The sequence below is a fragment of the Leptonychotes weddellii genome, chromosome 5, assembly GCF_054177405.1.
Source record: "Leptonychotes weddellii isolate Sample4059 chromosome 5, ASM5417740v2, whole genome shotgun sequence".
NCBI lineage: Eukaryota > Metazoa > Chordata > Mammalia > Carnivora > Phocidae > Leptonychotes > Leptonychotes weddellii.
Window position 1 is genome coordinate 69,187,972 of NC_138373.1, and position 17,873 is coordinate 69,205,844.

Below are 17,873 nucleotides of genomic sequence, written 5' to 3' on the forward strand. Positions count from 1 at the left end.
AGAACCAACATTTGAACGCTATTCTAAGGGCTTTGTGCCCATCCTCTCATTTAATTTTCATCATGATCCTACAAGATAATTGTTCCCCCTTCTTTTCAGAGGCTCCAGGAAATGTATAACTTTTCAAAGGTCAAACATACCCAGCTGGCAAGTGTTAGAGCAAGGATACAAACCTGGGTCTCTGGTTCCAAAGCCCACACTCTTTCCTGAACCTCTGCCCACAAGAAGGAGAGTTCTGGGAACTCTGGAGTCACAGAACTCTGGGCTGCATATCTGCTCAGTGCAGAACATGGTCCAAATAAGCAGACCTATCCAAACCGCATCTCAGAAAGACAGAGACTGGTCCCGGTTCTCCTCACCCCAAGGAAGATCCATCCTGCACCTCGGAACTTCATCTCTTCTGGAGTCTGCCCCAATGCCCCAGCTCCATTCTTCCCACCTCACAGCCAACCCCTCACCATCCAGTATCTGCAACATCTGGGGGATCTCCTTCATCCACAGCTGGCCCACATTCGAGTTGATAACGGGGTCCAAGGAGGTGATAGGATGCAGGGCATGTAGTAGCCTTAGAGAGCTTACACCAAACTCCCTTTCTCTATAGGGCTCCAGGGAAAATATCTGAGAAACAAGGGAAGCAAGCAGGAGGCAGAGAAAGGATTTAAGGGAAGAGAAGGAAGAAAATCAGAACAAACCCATAGAATGGTAGAGCTGAAGCTTAGCCTTTTCCCATTCTTTTCCACCTGTGAACTCCTACATGTTCTGCAAGATGCTCTCAAAACGTTGCCTCCTCTGATTCCTGGAGACCAAGTCAGCCCCTTGTTCTTCTTAGATCCCATTGCAACTTGTGTATTCCTCTACTAACATTTATCACACTGCATTATGGGTGGTTATTCCCAGGCTTATCCTTCCCACTAAGACTGTGAACACTTCAAGGGCAGTTCCATACCTTGTCTTTCCAAGTGTTCATAATGTCTAGAACATAATGTCTGGGTACATAGAGAAACTCAAAACATTCTTGCTGAAAAAATGAGATCCAAAAAGGCATGTGGACTTGTCCAAGATCAACAGAGAACAGCTCACTATAAGGCCACATAGGAGACAGGCCAGGCCTTCCCCAACCCTCACCCCTTCCCCACCTTCAGCTCCCAGAACTATGCTCCCAGTTCCCTCCTCCAAGCTGTTTGATCACCTCTCCCCAAAGCACCTGTGATCTTTGGCCCTACCCCTTATTCCATGCCCAGCACAATGCCTGGAATAGAGTAGTACTCAACTATTTGTGGAATGTGGGGATGGATGGATGGATGGATGGATAGTATTCATCCTTACCACAAGATGGGTCAGGAGTTTCTGTGGGGAGATGAACTGGGTAGCTAAGTTAAAGAGAGGATAAAAGAGGACAGAGTCAGTGCCAGCTCCAGGATGCCCAACCTTCAGGCCCCTCTCCCACCAGCAGCCCACTACCCATTCTTCAAGGGAGGAGAAAAAGCAAAGTGGAGAGCGATTATTGGTGCCATTGCCATGGGGATTACAACATTTTGTGTTGTTGTTTTTTTTTTAAGATTATTTATTTATTTATGGCAGAGAGAGAGACATCGAGAGAGGGAACACAAGCAGGGGGAGTGAGAGAGGGAGAAACAGGCTTCCTGCTGAGCAGGGAGCCCAATGAGGGGCTCGATCCCAGGATCCTGAGAATCATGAACTGGGCCAAAGGCAGACACTTAACTGACTGAGCCACCCAGGTGCCCCCACCTGAAATTAACATAACATTGTATGTCACCTATACCACAATAAAAAAAAAATTAAATAGACAGACTAGGGAAGAAAGGCATTGTCCAGCCAAAGCATGGTAAATGGTCACTACTCATGAGTGCATTCTATTAGTTTATACCTTGAAAGCATCTCCCACTATTCTGAGAAGTTGTACACATTTTATTAAATGTAGCTTTTCATATTTGAAAACCCTAAGTCCATCTTTTAAATGTCTATTGTTCACATTGATTATAATCAGAAGTCTCAACACTGGGAAAGTCATTTGCTAACTTTCCTCCTTTAAAACCGTAACAAAGAATACTTATTTTCCAAACACACAAACACACACACACCCCAAGTAATGTGCCAAACAGATATCCTCACCTCAATTCTGACTCCCTCTGGAACTAGCAGTCAGGGGTGGGGTGAGTACAGAGTGAGGCTCAGAGTCAGGGCAAAGGAAGAACTAAGGGTCAGGAATGTCTGTGTACACATTACTTTGTAATTAACAACGAAGTTCTCACATCTCTACTCCAGTGTTTTAAGACGAGGAATAAAGGCAAGAAGGATCTGTGTGGGGGGTTGCCTCTCTTCCAGAAGAATCCCCTTTTCATTCATATGAAGGGCCAAATGGCATCAAGCTGCTGTCCTAACCCTTTGTCTTCCTCTTACGTCCTGGCCCAGGCTCACAGCCACGACCCCCCACAACAGCAGATCTGCACCCTCTCCCCATACCCATGACCCCTTCAGAGTCTCAGTCCCTGTCCCACCCTACCCTCCTGCCTGGGGCAGCCTGTGCTTTCACAGCTGCCCCCTCTCCACAATCTCCCCCCCGCCCCATCCCGTGTACTTACGGCTGAGGTGAAAGCTGCTAAGGTAGGGGACCTGCCCAGGGACCGGGCCTTCAGAGCCATGTCTGTGGCTGTCTTACTCAGCAGCACGAAGGCCAAGGTGTTGCTGGGCTGGCACGTCAAGGTGATCAGTTTGGGCAAGGACACCTGGCAGAAGATGTGGCAAGGGATTCGATGTCAAGCTCCAAATCAGCCCCAATCATAAGTTCTTCAACCCTATGGCTTTGTCTTTCTTTCTTGGAGGGGCATTTGAGACCTGTATACACAGACCCCCATCCCATTCATAGTCCCCCTTCCCTTTCACCCTCTCTCCCTTTCCACTGCATATTGGTAAACCATAACCAAGGTCCTGATTAAAATTACAGCAGGAAGGACTTGATTAAATAGAGGGGCTTCTTGAAATTTGGAATTGTGTGACTTGTAATCGCCTTCACTGGGGAACATTCCAGGGGCAGAAGACATGTTAGCAGTCAGGAGACAGCTTGCTGGGAGGGAGAAGGGGTCTCTGGGAAGAAGAGTAAATCACAGCTGTCCTTTTCTTCCCATGGCCCCTGACTCAACTCTGACCCACACAACAACTCATAGGAGTCTCCAGGAATCCTTGGAGGTTGCTAAGAGCAGGCAGGGTGGATAATCACCCACTTTTTTACAGGAGAAACTGTAGCCTGGAGAGTAATTTACTCTAGATTTTCTAGCCAAAAACTGGCTGAGCAGGACCCAGTCTCAGGCCTCCAGGTTTACCATCCAGTGATCCTCTGCTCCACTGAGCCATTTCTCAGAGGAGCCCCAGGCACTCAAGTGGGAACAGATAGAGGTGGGGATGGTGGAAGGGACAGTACAAGGGGTTAGGTTAGATGGAGTGGGGGGTAGGGAGTAGGCAGAGAGAATGCAATCTGGGGGTCAGGGTAGTGATCTGGGCAGCCAGGGGAGGAGGAGATGAAGAAGTCTCTTTGACCCTAGCTGCTTGTACCATCTGTAGGATTTTGGAACACATTAGTTGGATGTCCTCTTCATTCTGGAATAAGAAAGGAAAAGATTTAAATCTGAAACCAATGCTGAGTCTTCTGGTTCAAGGCCTCCCCTGGCTCACTGCTCAGAATTTTAGACACCAAAGCCCCTTCCCACTGTGCCAACCATGCCCTCTTCTTCTTTCCCTTCTACTCCCAAACCTGCCCTTCTTTTGCTCCCACCCTCAGTCCCCTCCCTGCCTGGCCCCTGCTCACTGAGCAGGCAGACTCACTGAGCTTGATGACATAGTTGATGATGACATTCCCCTGGGGCATGGCCAAGTAGTCATGCTGGCCCAGCATCTCAATGAAGTTCAGGAGGGCCTTCCGCACCTGTGGGGGGGGGGGGGGTCACAGACCATCACATGACAAGATAGGAAAACACATCAGTATGACACTTCATGTTCCAGGTGAGAACACAAAGGACCAGAGCAGGTGAGGGGTGTCTTCAAGGGACTCAGATCTCCCAACTTCAAGCCCAGTGTGACTCTTCCCTGGTCTCCAGGTGATGACAGACAACCAGCCACTGAACCTGACCACCCTACTCCACCCTGAAGTTCTAGCCCATTTAAGTTCCTACCCTTCTCCTGAAGAACTGTAAGCACTTAGCTTGCCCACACCTTATATAAGATAAGAAATTGACAGAAGTGTTGGGTAGGGAGAAATCAGAGTCCAGGAAAAGTCCCATGTTCTGGCCTTCATAGGGAAAGACAGGAATGAATCCCATAAGTCCTGAGGGTCCAGCTCTCAAGATCCCAGTCTCTCCATCAACCTTCTGAAGATTTAGGACTTTGTTTTTAGGGATGGTGCCATTGTTGTCCACCTGGCACCCTAAACTGCTGCTCTTCTGCTCCCTGTCTTGCATGATTCAGACCTGGGAGCAGTCTCTGCTGCCTCCAATTCTGGCAGAGCTTGTTAAAAATATGGCTTCTCAGACCCTATGCTAGATATGATGTTTGAGGTCTTCTCTCCCCAAATAAACTGAATTTTTAGGGGGCAGAATTAGCATTCTTTAGAGCTCTGTGTCCCCACTGACAAGGCTCAGAAAATAGGTAGGAACCACCTGTTCACTTCTCAAATCCTTCTCAGGCTCTGAAGAGCCCAAATGTAACCCATGGGCAGAGTCTGAGGCCAGGAGGGTCTTGGTAAGGGGGTGTCTTACCTCTCTCCTCATCCACGAACAGCCTCCCCCTCTCCATTTTACACAACTTCAAGGTCTCAAGAAAGCAATTGCCCTCCCAGCCCAAACATTCAGCCTTTCTGCTCACTGGTTTGAGATCCTCCTGAATCATGATTATGACTGAATGCATCCCCTCATTCTTTAGTTGCTGTGTCTGGGGTGCTAGAGAAAAGACAGACATGCAGCTGGGGATCAGTTTCCTTCCTCCTCCTCTGTTGTATTGGGAGGCACAAGAAGACAGACAGGTGGGAGGAATTCCAGGTACTGTTCTGGTCTTCAAGGGCCAGATAGAGCTCCCAAAGATTATCTCCACCATCCCTCTGCTTCAAACCAGACTGAAGAGTGACAGAAAACTTTTCCTTAAGCTGGCATTGGAGTCCCAGCTCTTTCCAGTCTCCTATGATTGCCCACCTCCCCGGTCAAACAGTACCCCCCGCCCCATACATCTCAACCTTTAAAACTATGACAACTGCTCTTCTTTATGTGAATTCCCTCTCCTAACTCACCATTACAATCTCCTTCCCTGCTCTCAGTACATCTCCTACACAGAGCCCAACCCATCTCCCGAATGACCCCTTCTCCATATTCCTATTGCACATAACCATGCTCACATTTAAACAACTTTTCACATATTATCTTGCATTGTTTCACTGTCTGGACAGCCTTATAATCCCAACTCAATAGTGAACTCTTTGAGAGCGGGGACTATGTCTTATTTAAGTGTCTATTTGCAGTGCCTTGCACTGTGCTAGACATACAGCGAAGGTTTGGCAAACACTTGATTGGAGTTGAAGCTTATTCCCCAAGATAATAATCACAGACTATTGAGGAGGGCACATTCTGCATGGAGCACTGGGTGTTATGCACAAACAATGAATCATGGAACACTTCATCTAAAACTAATGATGTAATGTATGGGGATTAACATAAGAATATAAAAAAAAAGAAAGAAAGAAAAAATAAATTAAAAAAAATCACAGACTAAATGACTATAAAACTGACTGCATATTGGGAAATGGTCTAAGCACCTCACATATATTTTCTCATCTAATCTTCAGTAAAAAAACCCTAAAGGTAGGTACTAATATTACCACCACTTTAAGGTGAGGAAACAGAGGCACAGACTAAAAGCAATCTGCCCAGATTTAAACCTATTGAGTTTACTTTGAGTTTACATTAAGTTTAAAACTGTGCCTTTAACTTACACATGGGACTGTCTTCCAGAGAAAAGAGCTCTCATAGGAAAGAATATCCCCAACACCAGGCCAATTCCCACTCATCTTCCTGGAACACATCCATGAAAACTTGAAGGGCTGATACTATCTTGTCTGGATCACTGGCTTGCATGTTCTTTTGTATTAAGAATACCACCTGATCATTGTATAACTTGGCTATCAGAAGGGTGCAAATACAAGGGAATCATGGTATGTTTAACTAGCAAGTGGTAAGTAGAAGTAAATCATGCTTATAGCAAACCATGATGCCATGAACCAGATAAGTTAGGGCCCTTTAGGTTGGAGAAAAGAAGGAGGAAAAGCATCTAGCCCCATGTGCCAAGCATGTGGCTAGATGCTTTCCCTGAGCTGGGCCCTTTCCCTCCACTGCCCCACCATGTGCCCTCCCATAGGTTAGCACACCTCGCATGATCATCAGTGTTGTAATGACAAGATCACCTTTCTAAGCTGGGATTCATTGAAGGAGAAAGGGAAGCCAACTTCAGGTGAAGGGAGTGGAGCTATGTCTTTGCCCCTCAAGATTCCTTGAATTTCAAGCAAAGCTCACATGGATTACTTTGCATCTTGTCTAGAAGAATGGAAGACCCTTATGGGAACCTAGGTCCCTGCTCCAGTCCAGGGAGACACAAAAGTTATTCTGACTGCCCACCCACACAAATACCTGGGGTTAGGGAACTGTGTTAACTTACTCAGGATGTAGAAAGCCTTCAGGGCAAGGCTGTGGTTCCATGCAGAGTGAGGATCTGAGTCCTTGACTGTTTCATTCAGCTGTGGGGAGACCAAGGCCATCAGGCCTGGGAGGACTGAAACTAGGGGCCATGGGTGTGGATGGAGGAACCAAGGCACGCATCCATGGAAAGTGTGGTGTTTAGTAATAAAGGAGAATAGGAAAATAAAACCCAGGAATCCACATTCCCAGCTCCCAGTGGCAAGCAAATTAAACATACAGAAGTTAACACCTTTTTGCAAAATGTTCAGTTATCTTCTTCCTACTCTAGGCTGCAACACAGAGGGCCTGACATTTCCACAGACATGATGGAGTGCTTTGAACCTCCTGCCCTTTAACCAGAAATTAGGGGGAGCAACAAAGGTCTGTGACCTTCAAGAAACACACAGAATGTACCCAATTTACCTCATGGAGAATATCCGAGTCTATGCCCAGAATCTGGGCATTTACCTGTTCCAGGGAAACCTGAGATCTGTATGGCTAAGGTCACCATGTGAAAGACACCTGCATTTATGGAGGTTGTGACCTGGGCTGCAATAGCCATCACCTCCAAAGAAGAGAGAAAAAGCAAGCCCAAGATGCTTCTAGTCCCATAGCACTCACCTGATTGAACAGTATACTTATAATATTTTTTAATATTATAAAATAATATATAATAAAAATATATAATATATTTAAAAATATAATAAATATATAAAATATATAATATATATAAATATATTATAATAATATATTATATATAATATATAATATATATAATAATATATTTAAATATATAATAAATATATAAAAATATATAATACACAAAAAATATATAATAAAACTGGGATTCCAAGTTTATACCTCCACAGCCACTAAGAGCCAGAGCATTCATAAGTTGGCAGATACACTGTGTGCATAAGGACAAAGTAAGCATAAGTTAGAATTTCCACAGCCTCAGGAGAAATCCTCTGTCCTCACATCTTCTCTTCAAGGATGGGCCAAGTCATCATAGTTTCACACTGCCCTCTTGGACCTTTCCAAAAAAGGCTCAGGGTCTAGTTCTTTCATAGCTAAATACAGCCATGACCTGCCCTTCCACCTTGCCCAGTAAGCTACACTTACTTTCAAATAATCTCATTATTCCACAGAAATCTTCAGGGCAATTCAACATTTCAAGTATTGGCTGACTTCAAAGGAGCAGGGTAAATTAATCATAGCCAAAGCAAGAACTGGTTCTACGGTTCTATGACTTTCAAAATTCTGAAAACTAAGTCTAAAAGCCTATATTTCTACTCTCTACCTGGTGGATTCTATTATTTTGTGGGTTCTTCTTATCACTGGTATATGAGAGTTCTACAAATAACCTTAGTTTTCACATGTATAAACACTCCATTTGATTTTCTTAAAACGGGTTTATTGATATCTAATTGACATACAAAAAACTGTATATATTTAAAGTGTACAATTCAATAAGTTTTGATAAATGTATACACTCATGAAACCACCACAATTAACATACTGAACATATCCAGTACACCTCAAGTTTCCTCTTGTGTCTTTGTAATTCCTCCTTCCCAGCACCTTTCCTTTCCCCAGGCAAACACTTATCTGCTTTCTGTCATTATAGACCTGTCACTTCCTTTTTAAGAAACCGCCAAACTGTTTTCCAAAGTAGTTTGCCAGTTTACATTCTAACAGATGTGTAGTGGCATCTCATGGTGATTTTAAATTCCCTCACGTCTATGCAACGTTGAGCAACTTTTCCTGTGCCGACTTGCCATCCTCATATCTTCTTTGGTGAAGCAGCTATTCAATTTTTTTGGTCCACTTTTTAAATTGTTTTTATTGGGTTTTGAGAGTTCTTTATATATTCTGGATGTGTATGTGATTTGCAATTATTTTCTTCCAGTCTGAGGCCTGTCTTTTCATTCTAACAGTACCTTTCAAAGAACAGAAGTTACTCACTTTGATGAAGTCCACTTTATTCCTTTGTTCTTTTATAGATCATGTTTCTGGTGTTGTAGCTAAGACATCTTTGCCTAACTCAAGTTCACATGAATTTTTCCTGTTTTCATCTAGAACTTTGATAGTTTTAGGGTTTACATTTAAGTATGAGCCACTTTGAGTTAATTTTTGTACATGGTATGAGGTATGGATTTAAGTTTATCTTTTTGTGTATAGATACCCAAATGTTCCAGCACCATTTGTTGAAGAGACTATCCTTTCTCCAAGGAACTGCCTTTTCACCTTTGCCAAAAAATCAATTGACAGTAAAAATGTAGGTCTATTTCTGGACTCTCTATTCAGTTCCATTTATCCGTTCATCTGTCTTAATACCAGCACTACAGTCTCCGTTGTTGTCGTTTTATAAGTCGTCACTCTTTCTCTAAACTGTTTTGGTGTATTGGGTCTTTTGCATTTCCATGTGAGTTTTAGAATCAGCTTGTCAATTCCTATTAAATAAAACCTGCTAGGTTCTTTTTTTTTTTTTTTAAAGTAGGCTCCACACCCAGCGTGGAGCAAAATGCGGGGGTGATTAACTGACTGACCCACCCAGGTGCCACAAGACTGCTAGGATTTTGATTAGGATTGCAACGAATCTGGGGCACCTGGCTGGATCAGTCAGTGGAACATGGGAGACTCTGGATCCCGGGGTTGTGAGTACAAGCCTCATATTGAGTGTAGAGATTACTTAAAAATGAGACTTAAAAAAAAAGGATTGCAATGAATCTAGATCAACTTGGGAAGAATTGGTATCTTATCAATATTGAATCTTCTGGTCCATCTGCATGTTTCCATTTACTTAAGTCTTCTTTAATTTCCCTTAGCAATGATTAGTAGTTTCCAGTGTACAAGTATTACCTACTTTTTTCAGATTTATTCTTAAGTATTTCATATTTTTATACAGATGATCATGTTGCTTGTGAATAAAGACAAGTGTACTTCCTTTCCAATCTGTGTGCCAATTGGGTCAAGTTGTTTGATAGTGCTCAGATCTTATATACACTTTCTGATCATCTACTTGTTTTATCAATTGTTGAAAGAGGGATGTTGAAATCTCTGAGTGTAATTCTGGATTTTTCTATTTCTCTGTGCAGTTCTGTTAGTTTTTGCTTTATATATTGTTGAAGCTCTGTTATAGTAACAGACACATAACAAGAGGTACATAAACATTTAGAATTCCATCATTATGAAATGACATTTTTTATACTTGATATTCTTTGCTCTGCAATCTACTTTATCTGATATGAATACGGCAAACACAGCTTTTTTTTCCATAAATGTTAACATGGTACATGCATACCTTGTTTTATTGCTCCCCTTTATTCTGCCCCACTGATGGTATGTTTTTTTTTTATAAATTTAAGGTTTGTGGCAACCCTATATCAAGCAAGTCTGTCTGCACCATTTTCCCAACAGCATTTGTTCACTTTGTTTCTGTGTCGCATTTTGTAGTTCTTGTAATATTTGAAATTTTTTCACTATTATTGTATTTGCAATGGTGATCTGTGATCAGTGATTATAACTCACTAAAGGCTCCAATGATGATTAGTATTTTTTTAGCAATAAAGGATTTTTAAAGTACTTACAGATAAATATTATTGCACACTATACTACAGTATAGTATAAATATAACTTTTATTTGCACTGGGAAACCAAAAAATTCCTTTTACTTGCTTTATTGCAATATTCATTTTATTGCAGTAGTCTAGAACCAAACGCGCAATATCTCCAAGGTATGCCTGCATATTTTTATTTATCCTTTTATTTTTAACCTATTTGTATCTTTAAGTGCATTTCCTATAGGTAGTATATAGGTGGGTCTTGCTTTTTTAATCCATCTGACATTCTCTGCCTTTAATTGGGGTATTTAGACCATTTACATCTAATATGATTATCTGTTTGTTTGTTTATTATAGTTAGGCTTAAATTATCATCTTGCTACTTGTTTCCTACTAGTCCCAATTCTTTGTTCTCTTGTCCCTCTATCTCTGTCTACTTTTAAATTAGTTGAATATTTTTTATAATTCCATTTTATATCCTTTGTTGGCCTGTTAGCTGTAACTCTTTGTTATTTTAGTGGTTGCTACAGGGTTTATAACATACTTTTTTTTAAAGATTTTATTTATTTGTTAGAGAGAGAGCGCACAAGCAGAGGTAACAGCAGGCAGAGGGAGAAGCAGGCTCCCCACTGAGCAAGGAGCCTAAGACGGGACTCAATCTCAGGACTCTGAGATCATGACCTGAGCTGAAGGTAGACACTTAACCGATTGAGCCACCTAGGCGTCCCTATAGCATACATTTTTAACTTATCCCAGTCAATCTTCAAGTGATATTATACTACTTTATGTACACTAAGTATACGTATACTTATACTTTGTGCTATTGTTGTCATATATTTTACTTCTACATGTAACAAACTCCACACTACATTGTTATATTTGTTTAAATAGTTACCTTTTAAAGAGATTTTTTAAATAAGAAAAAATATATTTACTCACACAGTTACTGTTTCTGATTTTCTTCATTCTTTTGTATAAATCCATATTTCCATCTGGTATCATTTTCCTTCTGCCTGAAGGACTTCCTTTAACATTTCTTATAATATGGGTCTACTGGTGATGAATTCTTTCAGTTTTTTTATGTGTGAAAATATTTTTTTCACTCATTCCAAAAGATATTACCACTAAGCACAGAATTCTAGGATATAGGGTTTTTCTTTTTTTTTTTTAAAGATTTTATTTATTTATTTGACAGAGAGAGAGACACAGAGAGAGGGAATACAAGCAGGGGGAGTGGGAGAGGGAGAAGCAGACTTCCCGCCGAGCAGGGAGCCCGATGCAGGGCTCGATGCAGGGCTCGATGCAGGGCTCGATGCAGGGCTCGATCCCAGGACCTGGAATCATGACCTGAGCCAAAGGCAGACACTTAAAGACTGCGCCACCTAGGCGCCCCAGATATAGTGTTTTTCTTTCAGTACCTTGAATTCTACTATGTTATCACTTGCATTGTTTCCTATGAGAAATATGCTATTATCCTTATCTTTATTCCTCTGTATGAAATATGTTGTTCTTATTGTTTGGTTTGGTTTGTTTTTTGTTTTTACTTTCTGCATTTAAGATTTTCTTTTTCACTGGTTTTGAGAAATTTGATTATGGTATGGTTTGGTGTGGTTTTCTTAATATTTCTTGTGTTTGGGGTTCACTTAGTGCCTTGGAACTGTGACTTTATCACTTTCTTCAGATTTGGAAAATTTTCAAACACTATTTCTTCAAATGTTCTGTCTTTCCCCTTTTTGGTGGGACTCCAACGGCACATAAATTAGGCTGCTTCAAGTTGTCCATACCTCACTGAAGCTTCCTCCTCCTCCTCCTCCTCTCTGTCCTTCTCCTCCTTCTACTTCTATCTTTTTATCTCAGTGTTTCATTTTGTATAGTTTTTATTGCTATGTCTTCAAGTTAATCAATCTTTTCTTTTCCAATCTAGCTTTCAAACCTAGAGAATACAGTTATAATACCTGTTTTAGTGTCCTTGTCTACTATTTCTAACATCTGTGTGAGTTCTGGGTCAGTTTTGATTGATTTTTCTCCCTATTATACATCATAGTTTCTTGCATCTTTGCATGCCTGGTGATTTTTTATTTAATGCCACTCATTGTGAATTTACCTTATTGAGTGCTGGATATTTCTGTATTCTTATATTCTTGAATTTCTTCTGGGACGCAGTTACTTGAAAATAGTTTGATTTTGGGGTGTCTTGCTTTTAAGATTTGTTAGACCAGAACAGCATTCAGCCTGTTCTTAATTTTGCCCCACCTTCTCCGTACTCTACCCAATGCCTGTGAATTACAAAGTTTTCAGGCTGGTTGGTGGGAACAGGCACTATTCCTGGCCCTGTGTGAGTTCTGGCTACAGTTCTCTCAATTCTTTGTTCTTTTCCTTACCCGAGACAGTTTCCTCATATGCATGCACTGTTTAATATTCTGCTCTGTAAACTCTAGCTGCCTTGGTCTCCCTGGATTCTCACTGCCATCTTGTCCACTCAGAAAGTCCACTAGATTCTTCCTGGGTTTTCTTTCCCTATGCTATGACCTGGACCTAATTTTCTTAAGAAAATTAGCTGGGGCAATAATAGGCCTCACCTCATTTCTTTCCTGCCTCTCAGGAATCACTGTTCTTTGTTGCCTGATGTCCAGTGTTTTAAAAACCATTATTTCATATATTTTGTCCAGCTTTTTAGTTGTTTCAGGCAAGAGGGTAAATCTGACCTCAGTTACTCCATCTTTACCAGAAGCAGAAATCCCTCCACTGGATTTTGGATATTCAACATTTCCTCTCCTTTGGTCTACCTGATGGATTCCCATTAGGGCCAGTTTGCTTAAATAGAGCTGGTTAGTGCTGGTTGATGTCCAAACAAAATTATACTACAGACTGATAAATATCTTGATTCTCAATCACCATGTCCTGGAGTGAGAGAGGAGGAGGAAGGAGAAGGGGAAAGGGAGTAGTCAAAACACTTCCACTGTCAGCCAAGATGTGGGGTGGAATATCCACCTGAACAATCTTCGGACTAGTAGTTGGGAAACAAATTTCATCCTCCAACTGGCTAATTGACTACACAGAGCAAACCTTTGTACCAAATTCATTGACCCTACCCTAGGCAACATTCAGACATGTGCCAGGAGTGAGATTAAACAAGAGATTGTGTGGGTGGTCCACTAATGGGCAAAACTCAGAGTACATATGTGAGAAAGGTCATCTCTTTATATAACAAGGAAAATGCATTTGAGGTGGTAGTGTAATGGTAGACTGCAAACTGTAGTCCCTGGAAACTCGATGCTAATAATTGTTGCACTCAAAAAAAAAAAAAAATCCTCATCTTGGAAATTCACAAAGGCACATTAGCATATTTACCAACCCTGAAAAATATGCCTCTCGGATGCCTATTTTTTTTTTTTAAAGATTTTATTTATTTGACAGAGAGAGACACAGTGAGAGAGGGAACACAAACAGGGGGAGTGGGAGAGGGAGAAGCAGGCTTCCCGCCAAGCAGGGAGCCTGATGTGGGGCTCAATCCCAGGACCCTGGGATTCATGACCTGAGCCGAAGGCAGACACTTAATGACTGAGCCACCCAGGTGCCCCCTCAGATGCCTATTCTGAGATGCATAATTAACCAGCATCTCCAGCTGTCATGCTCTAAAATCCATCACTGTGTTGAAACTGAAGCCAGATTCCCACAGGTTTCTCCCAGCCAATGAATGAATATGGCAAGTCCACTAAGGCAGGCACATTTTCTGATGGGTGACTTTGGTTCAGTGCCTCCCTGTTGGCCATACTGAAACTTCTTTAGAACTACACTGTAATCTAAGACCTTCCTCACTTTTTCCCTCCTTCCCTTCCTTCCCTCTTTCCTCTTCTCCTTATCAAGGGTCAGACATACAACACAGTCTGATGGCTCCCAGCCTCCTCTGGCTCCCTCCCTGTTTTCCCTCACAGATGTTCCTCCAATAAATCTCCTGCACCTCGAATACCATGTTGGTATTTGCTTCTTGGAGGACAAGACTAGCCTACATATTGAAGGTTCCTGAGAAGTCCTACATTTAAGATACTAATTTTAACTCAGTATTTCCCACCCATTTTGCTAAATAACACATTTTTGTGAAATACCCATCAAAAATTGGAGGGAACTTGGTTTGAGGAAGGCCATTGAAATGGAAGAAGGACTGAAACAACAATCAGAAATTTTGGGTTCCAGTTCTGGGTCCTCTGTTCCTAAAAATACCTAACATTGGTATAATAATTCTAAGTTAGGCAGAATTCTGTGATGGCCTCCCAAATTCCAGGCCCCTTTTCCCAGTTATTCAATCAAGCAGTAATCTAGGTGTTGATAGGAAGGGATTTTGCAGACGTAACTAAGGTCCCACACTAGTTGACCTTAAAACAGATTATCCAGGTGGGCTTGATCTACTCTCATGAGCCATTTAAATCTGGGTCTAGAGGTCAGAGACAGGAAAGTCAGAGAGATTCAAGGTGTTAGATGAATTCAACAAATGTGCATGGTGCAATTCCAACAAAACCTTATTTTACAAAAACAAGCTTCAGGCTGGATTTGGCCTGTGGGCCATGCTTTGCTAACCATAGCATTAACTACTCAACAAATGTGGAAAGAATAAACTAGTTAAAATTATCTTCTCACCCCATTCCAATCACCTGGGAAATGTAGAAAGGTGTCACTTTTACAGCTATCAAAGTCACTAACCATCGGGTTAACTGGTTCACTTGGTTCTTGAGTTCGGATGGTGGCATGAGGAAGAAGAGATGGCCAATTATCACCAGAGCTTGCTCTGCCACCTGTGCCCAAGGAGACAAAACAAACTTGCCTCAGCCAAGGATGAAGACAAGACAATCCCTTCGGGGCTTTTCCTTATTCATCTTTGTATCCTCAGGGCCTAGCACAGTGCCTGGCTAATGCTAGTAATCAGTAAATTTAAGTTGCTTAACTGCATATTTAACAAATATGTGGCTGGACAGTGGAGTTTTCTGATAGTACCCTTTTCTGGAGAATGGGAAGAGGAGCCTAAGGAAAGTCATTCTGCTCTTTTGGAAGAGCCATTTAAGTTATCCTTCCACCAGTAAGTAGACAGACATGCCCCATCTTTGGCTCAAGACTCACTCCTTCAGCCATCCATCCAACCCCACTATCTCCAACTCTCACCTCATTGTTGCTCTTCAGGGACCAATGATTGGAGAGAAGCCTGAGGGTGAGATAAGCCTTGGAGGACACTTCCTCTTGTGTAATGTATATTGAAATAATATACATCTGTAATGCCCAGATCCAGATGTTTCTGGGCACTGATGACCAATCCTTTGAGCACTGTGAGGGATGCAGGGAGTTTGAGCTACCCATCACCTTTCCCTTCCCACAAAGGGAAACATACACACATATGGGCACAGTCCTCTCATCCCCAACCCTAAATGTTTCCAGGGTCCTATGCTGGGAAACACCAACCTATTTACCACCACCCCAACTATCTTTTCTTTGTGAGCACACCTGGTCCAGCCAGCAGAGGAAGGGAAAGTGGTTGAGGCTATCAACACCCACAACATCCCTATCAAGCTTGGTCCTTGCCCAAATCCAGGCCAAGAAGTCAGAGGGAGAAGAGTAGCTGCTCACACCTGGTCTGCTCTCAGCCATTTACTGTCCCTCCCCAGCCTTCTGGGATCCCTACTCAGAGGGACCCAACCAGTGTCTTTATTTGCCCTTCTTTCCTCCCTCTGTGATTCCAACAGAGTCTTCCCCAGACCCTGTTGACCCTTACCATGACATACTGCCAACATGTCATCCTCCGTTTGGGCCATCCTCAGAAGGCACGGGATATATTCCCATGTAACACCAATGTAGGAAGCTGCACCTAAGAGGGAGAGTACAAGAAAGACATCCCTATCCCAGGGAGGGGAGCATCCTAGCCTTAGGGTAGGAAACTTTATAGACTGGAGTCCAGGAGGCCTGGGTTCTGATCCTAGTACTGCCTCCAGAGTCTGGGCAACCCGGAACAAGTTACTAAATTTATCTGAGTTTCAGCTTCTTCAGCTGTTAAATGAGAGTACAGTTCCTGATGTGACCACTGCACAGGGTTGCTGAGAAGATTAAGCTCAGTAATGGATGTTAGCACAGCATACAAATGCAGCGTATTAGTACAAGGTACACATGAACACTCTCTTCCAAGGACCCTTAGGAAATAAAGAGCTATGCTGTCTGAGGTGGATGTGAAAAGATTTGCCCTGATTAGATCAAGAGACAGGTTTCCAACTTCTGTTGCTGTGTCCCCTGAGCTTGCTGTGTCATGCCTTGTCATTTTGAACCTAATGCCCAGAAGGCAAACTTACTCCCCCCAGACTCTCTTTGCCCCCAGCTCCAAGTAGTAAAGAAAAGGCAGGTCACTGTCACTAGCCCAGTGACTTGATTGTTTTTTCACACTTTGTGATAGAGGGAGGGGAGCAGAGTGGGTAAGAGAGCCACCACCATCACCAGCAGCCACTAGGGCAGAGATTGTATGGTGATTTTCTGCCTCATCCTGCTACTCTATTACCTTCCAAGCCTCTAATCAAATTCAACACTGCAGGTTCCCTTAAGTAAAGCACTCCTTGCTTCTTCCTTGCTCCTCCCCACCACTGTTGAATGGAGGCTTTCTACTCTGCCTTCTCTCTCCACCTTGAGTCTTCTTTCTAGCTCTGTGGGTCTCCCATGCCCTAGTATGTCCTACTATGCCATTCTAGGTCTCCAGGAACTCCCTCCTGAGTTCCCAGCAACCCAGTAGGGATCTTAGTTTGTCCCCCTCCCACCTACACATACACACCCATGACTGAACTAAGTGGAGATGTCCAATGAGAGAAATCAGGAGTATAAAGCTAATCTAGAGCACATACAATGTCTCCACCTCTGCTGCCCTGTCCTCTTAGACTAACTCAGACTATACCCTGGCAGTGGATGAGTCTCCCCACTGCAGCCAGGAGGCAATTTGGGGGTAGGTTGTTGTGCCATCTGTCACACAGCTTGAAGATGACTATTCCTGGAGACTGGAACCCCAGAGCCATTAGGACCTCAGTACACAACTCCTCCAGTTCTCCCTCTGGCTTCTGGAAAGAGAAAGATTAACTGTTTTAAGGCTAATCCCCAAGATGAATCCCATAGCTTCTGAGAATCAGCTTTGGTCCATAAGTGATTCTCCTCCATCTAGAAGGCAAGAACTCACCTACCACCCCATTCAATATATACCTTCCCAGTGATGGAGGGTGAGAGCTTCCTAGAGTGTACAAAGAACAGGTAGACAAGAAATCTGCCAAGTCTCTGTGTTAGGGCGGGAGTGGGGATTGAAGATTTCAGAGCACAGAAATTCCCCTACAGCAGCAAGTGAATCATCAGGAAGGTGGGTAGATTATGGAAGCAACTTTGGAAGTCTCTGGCAGGTCAGGAGTCTTGATCAGAAGACAAGCATGTCCATTTGCAACGACGTGGATGGAACTGGAGGGTATTATGTTGAGTGAAATAAGTCAAACAGAGAAAGACATGTATCATATGATCTCACTGATATGAGGAATTCTTAATTGCAGGAAACAAACTGAGGGTTGCTGGAGTGGGG

At 42.7% G+C, this 17,873-nt stretch overlaps 1 protein-coding gene across 1 annotated transcript in view; it reads right to left on the reverse strand.

The window, feature by feature from the left end:
• Positions 1-17,867, reverse strand: part of LOC115943808 (maestro heat-like repeat family member 5) — a 30,523-nt gene extending 12,656 nt beyond the window's left edge. The window contains exons 1-8 of the mRNA XM_081818918.1: positions 16,053-17,867; positions 15,449-15,607; positions 14,993-15,084; positions 3,841-3,940; positions 3,571-3,615; positions 2,604-2,747; positions 1,327-1,370; positions 459-618 (exon numbers count right to left, since the gene is read on the reverse strand). Of these exons, the coding sequence (XP_081675044.1) occupies positions 459-495 (37 nt within the window). The 5' untranslated portion in view covers positions 496-618; positions 1,327-1,370; positions 2,604-2,747; ... (3 more) ...; positions 15,449-15,607; positions 16,053-17,867. The remainder of the gene's footprint in view (positions 1-458; positions 619-1,326; positions 1,371-2,603; positions 2,748-3,570; positions 3,616-3,840; positions 3,941-14,992; positions 15,085-15,448; positions 15,608-16,052) is intronic.
• Between the last annotated feature and the right edge of the window lie 6 nt (positions 17,868-17,873).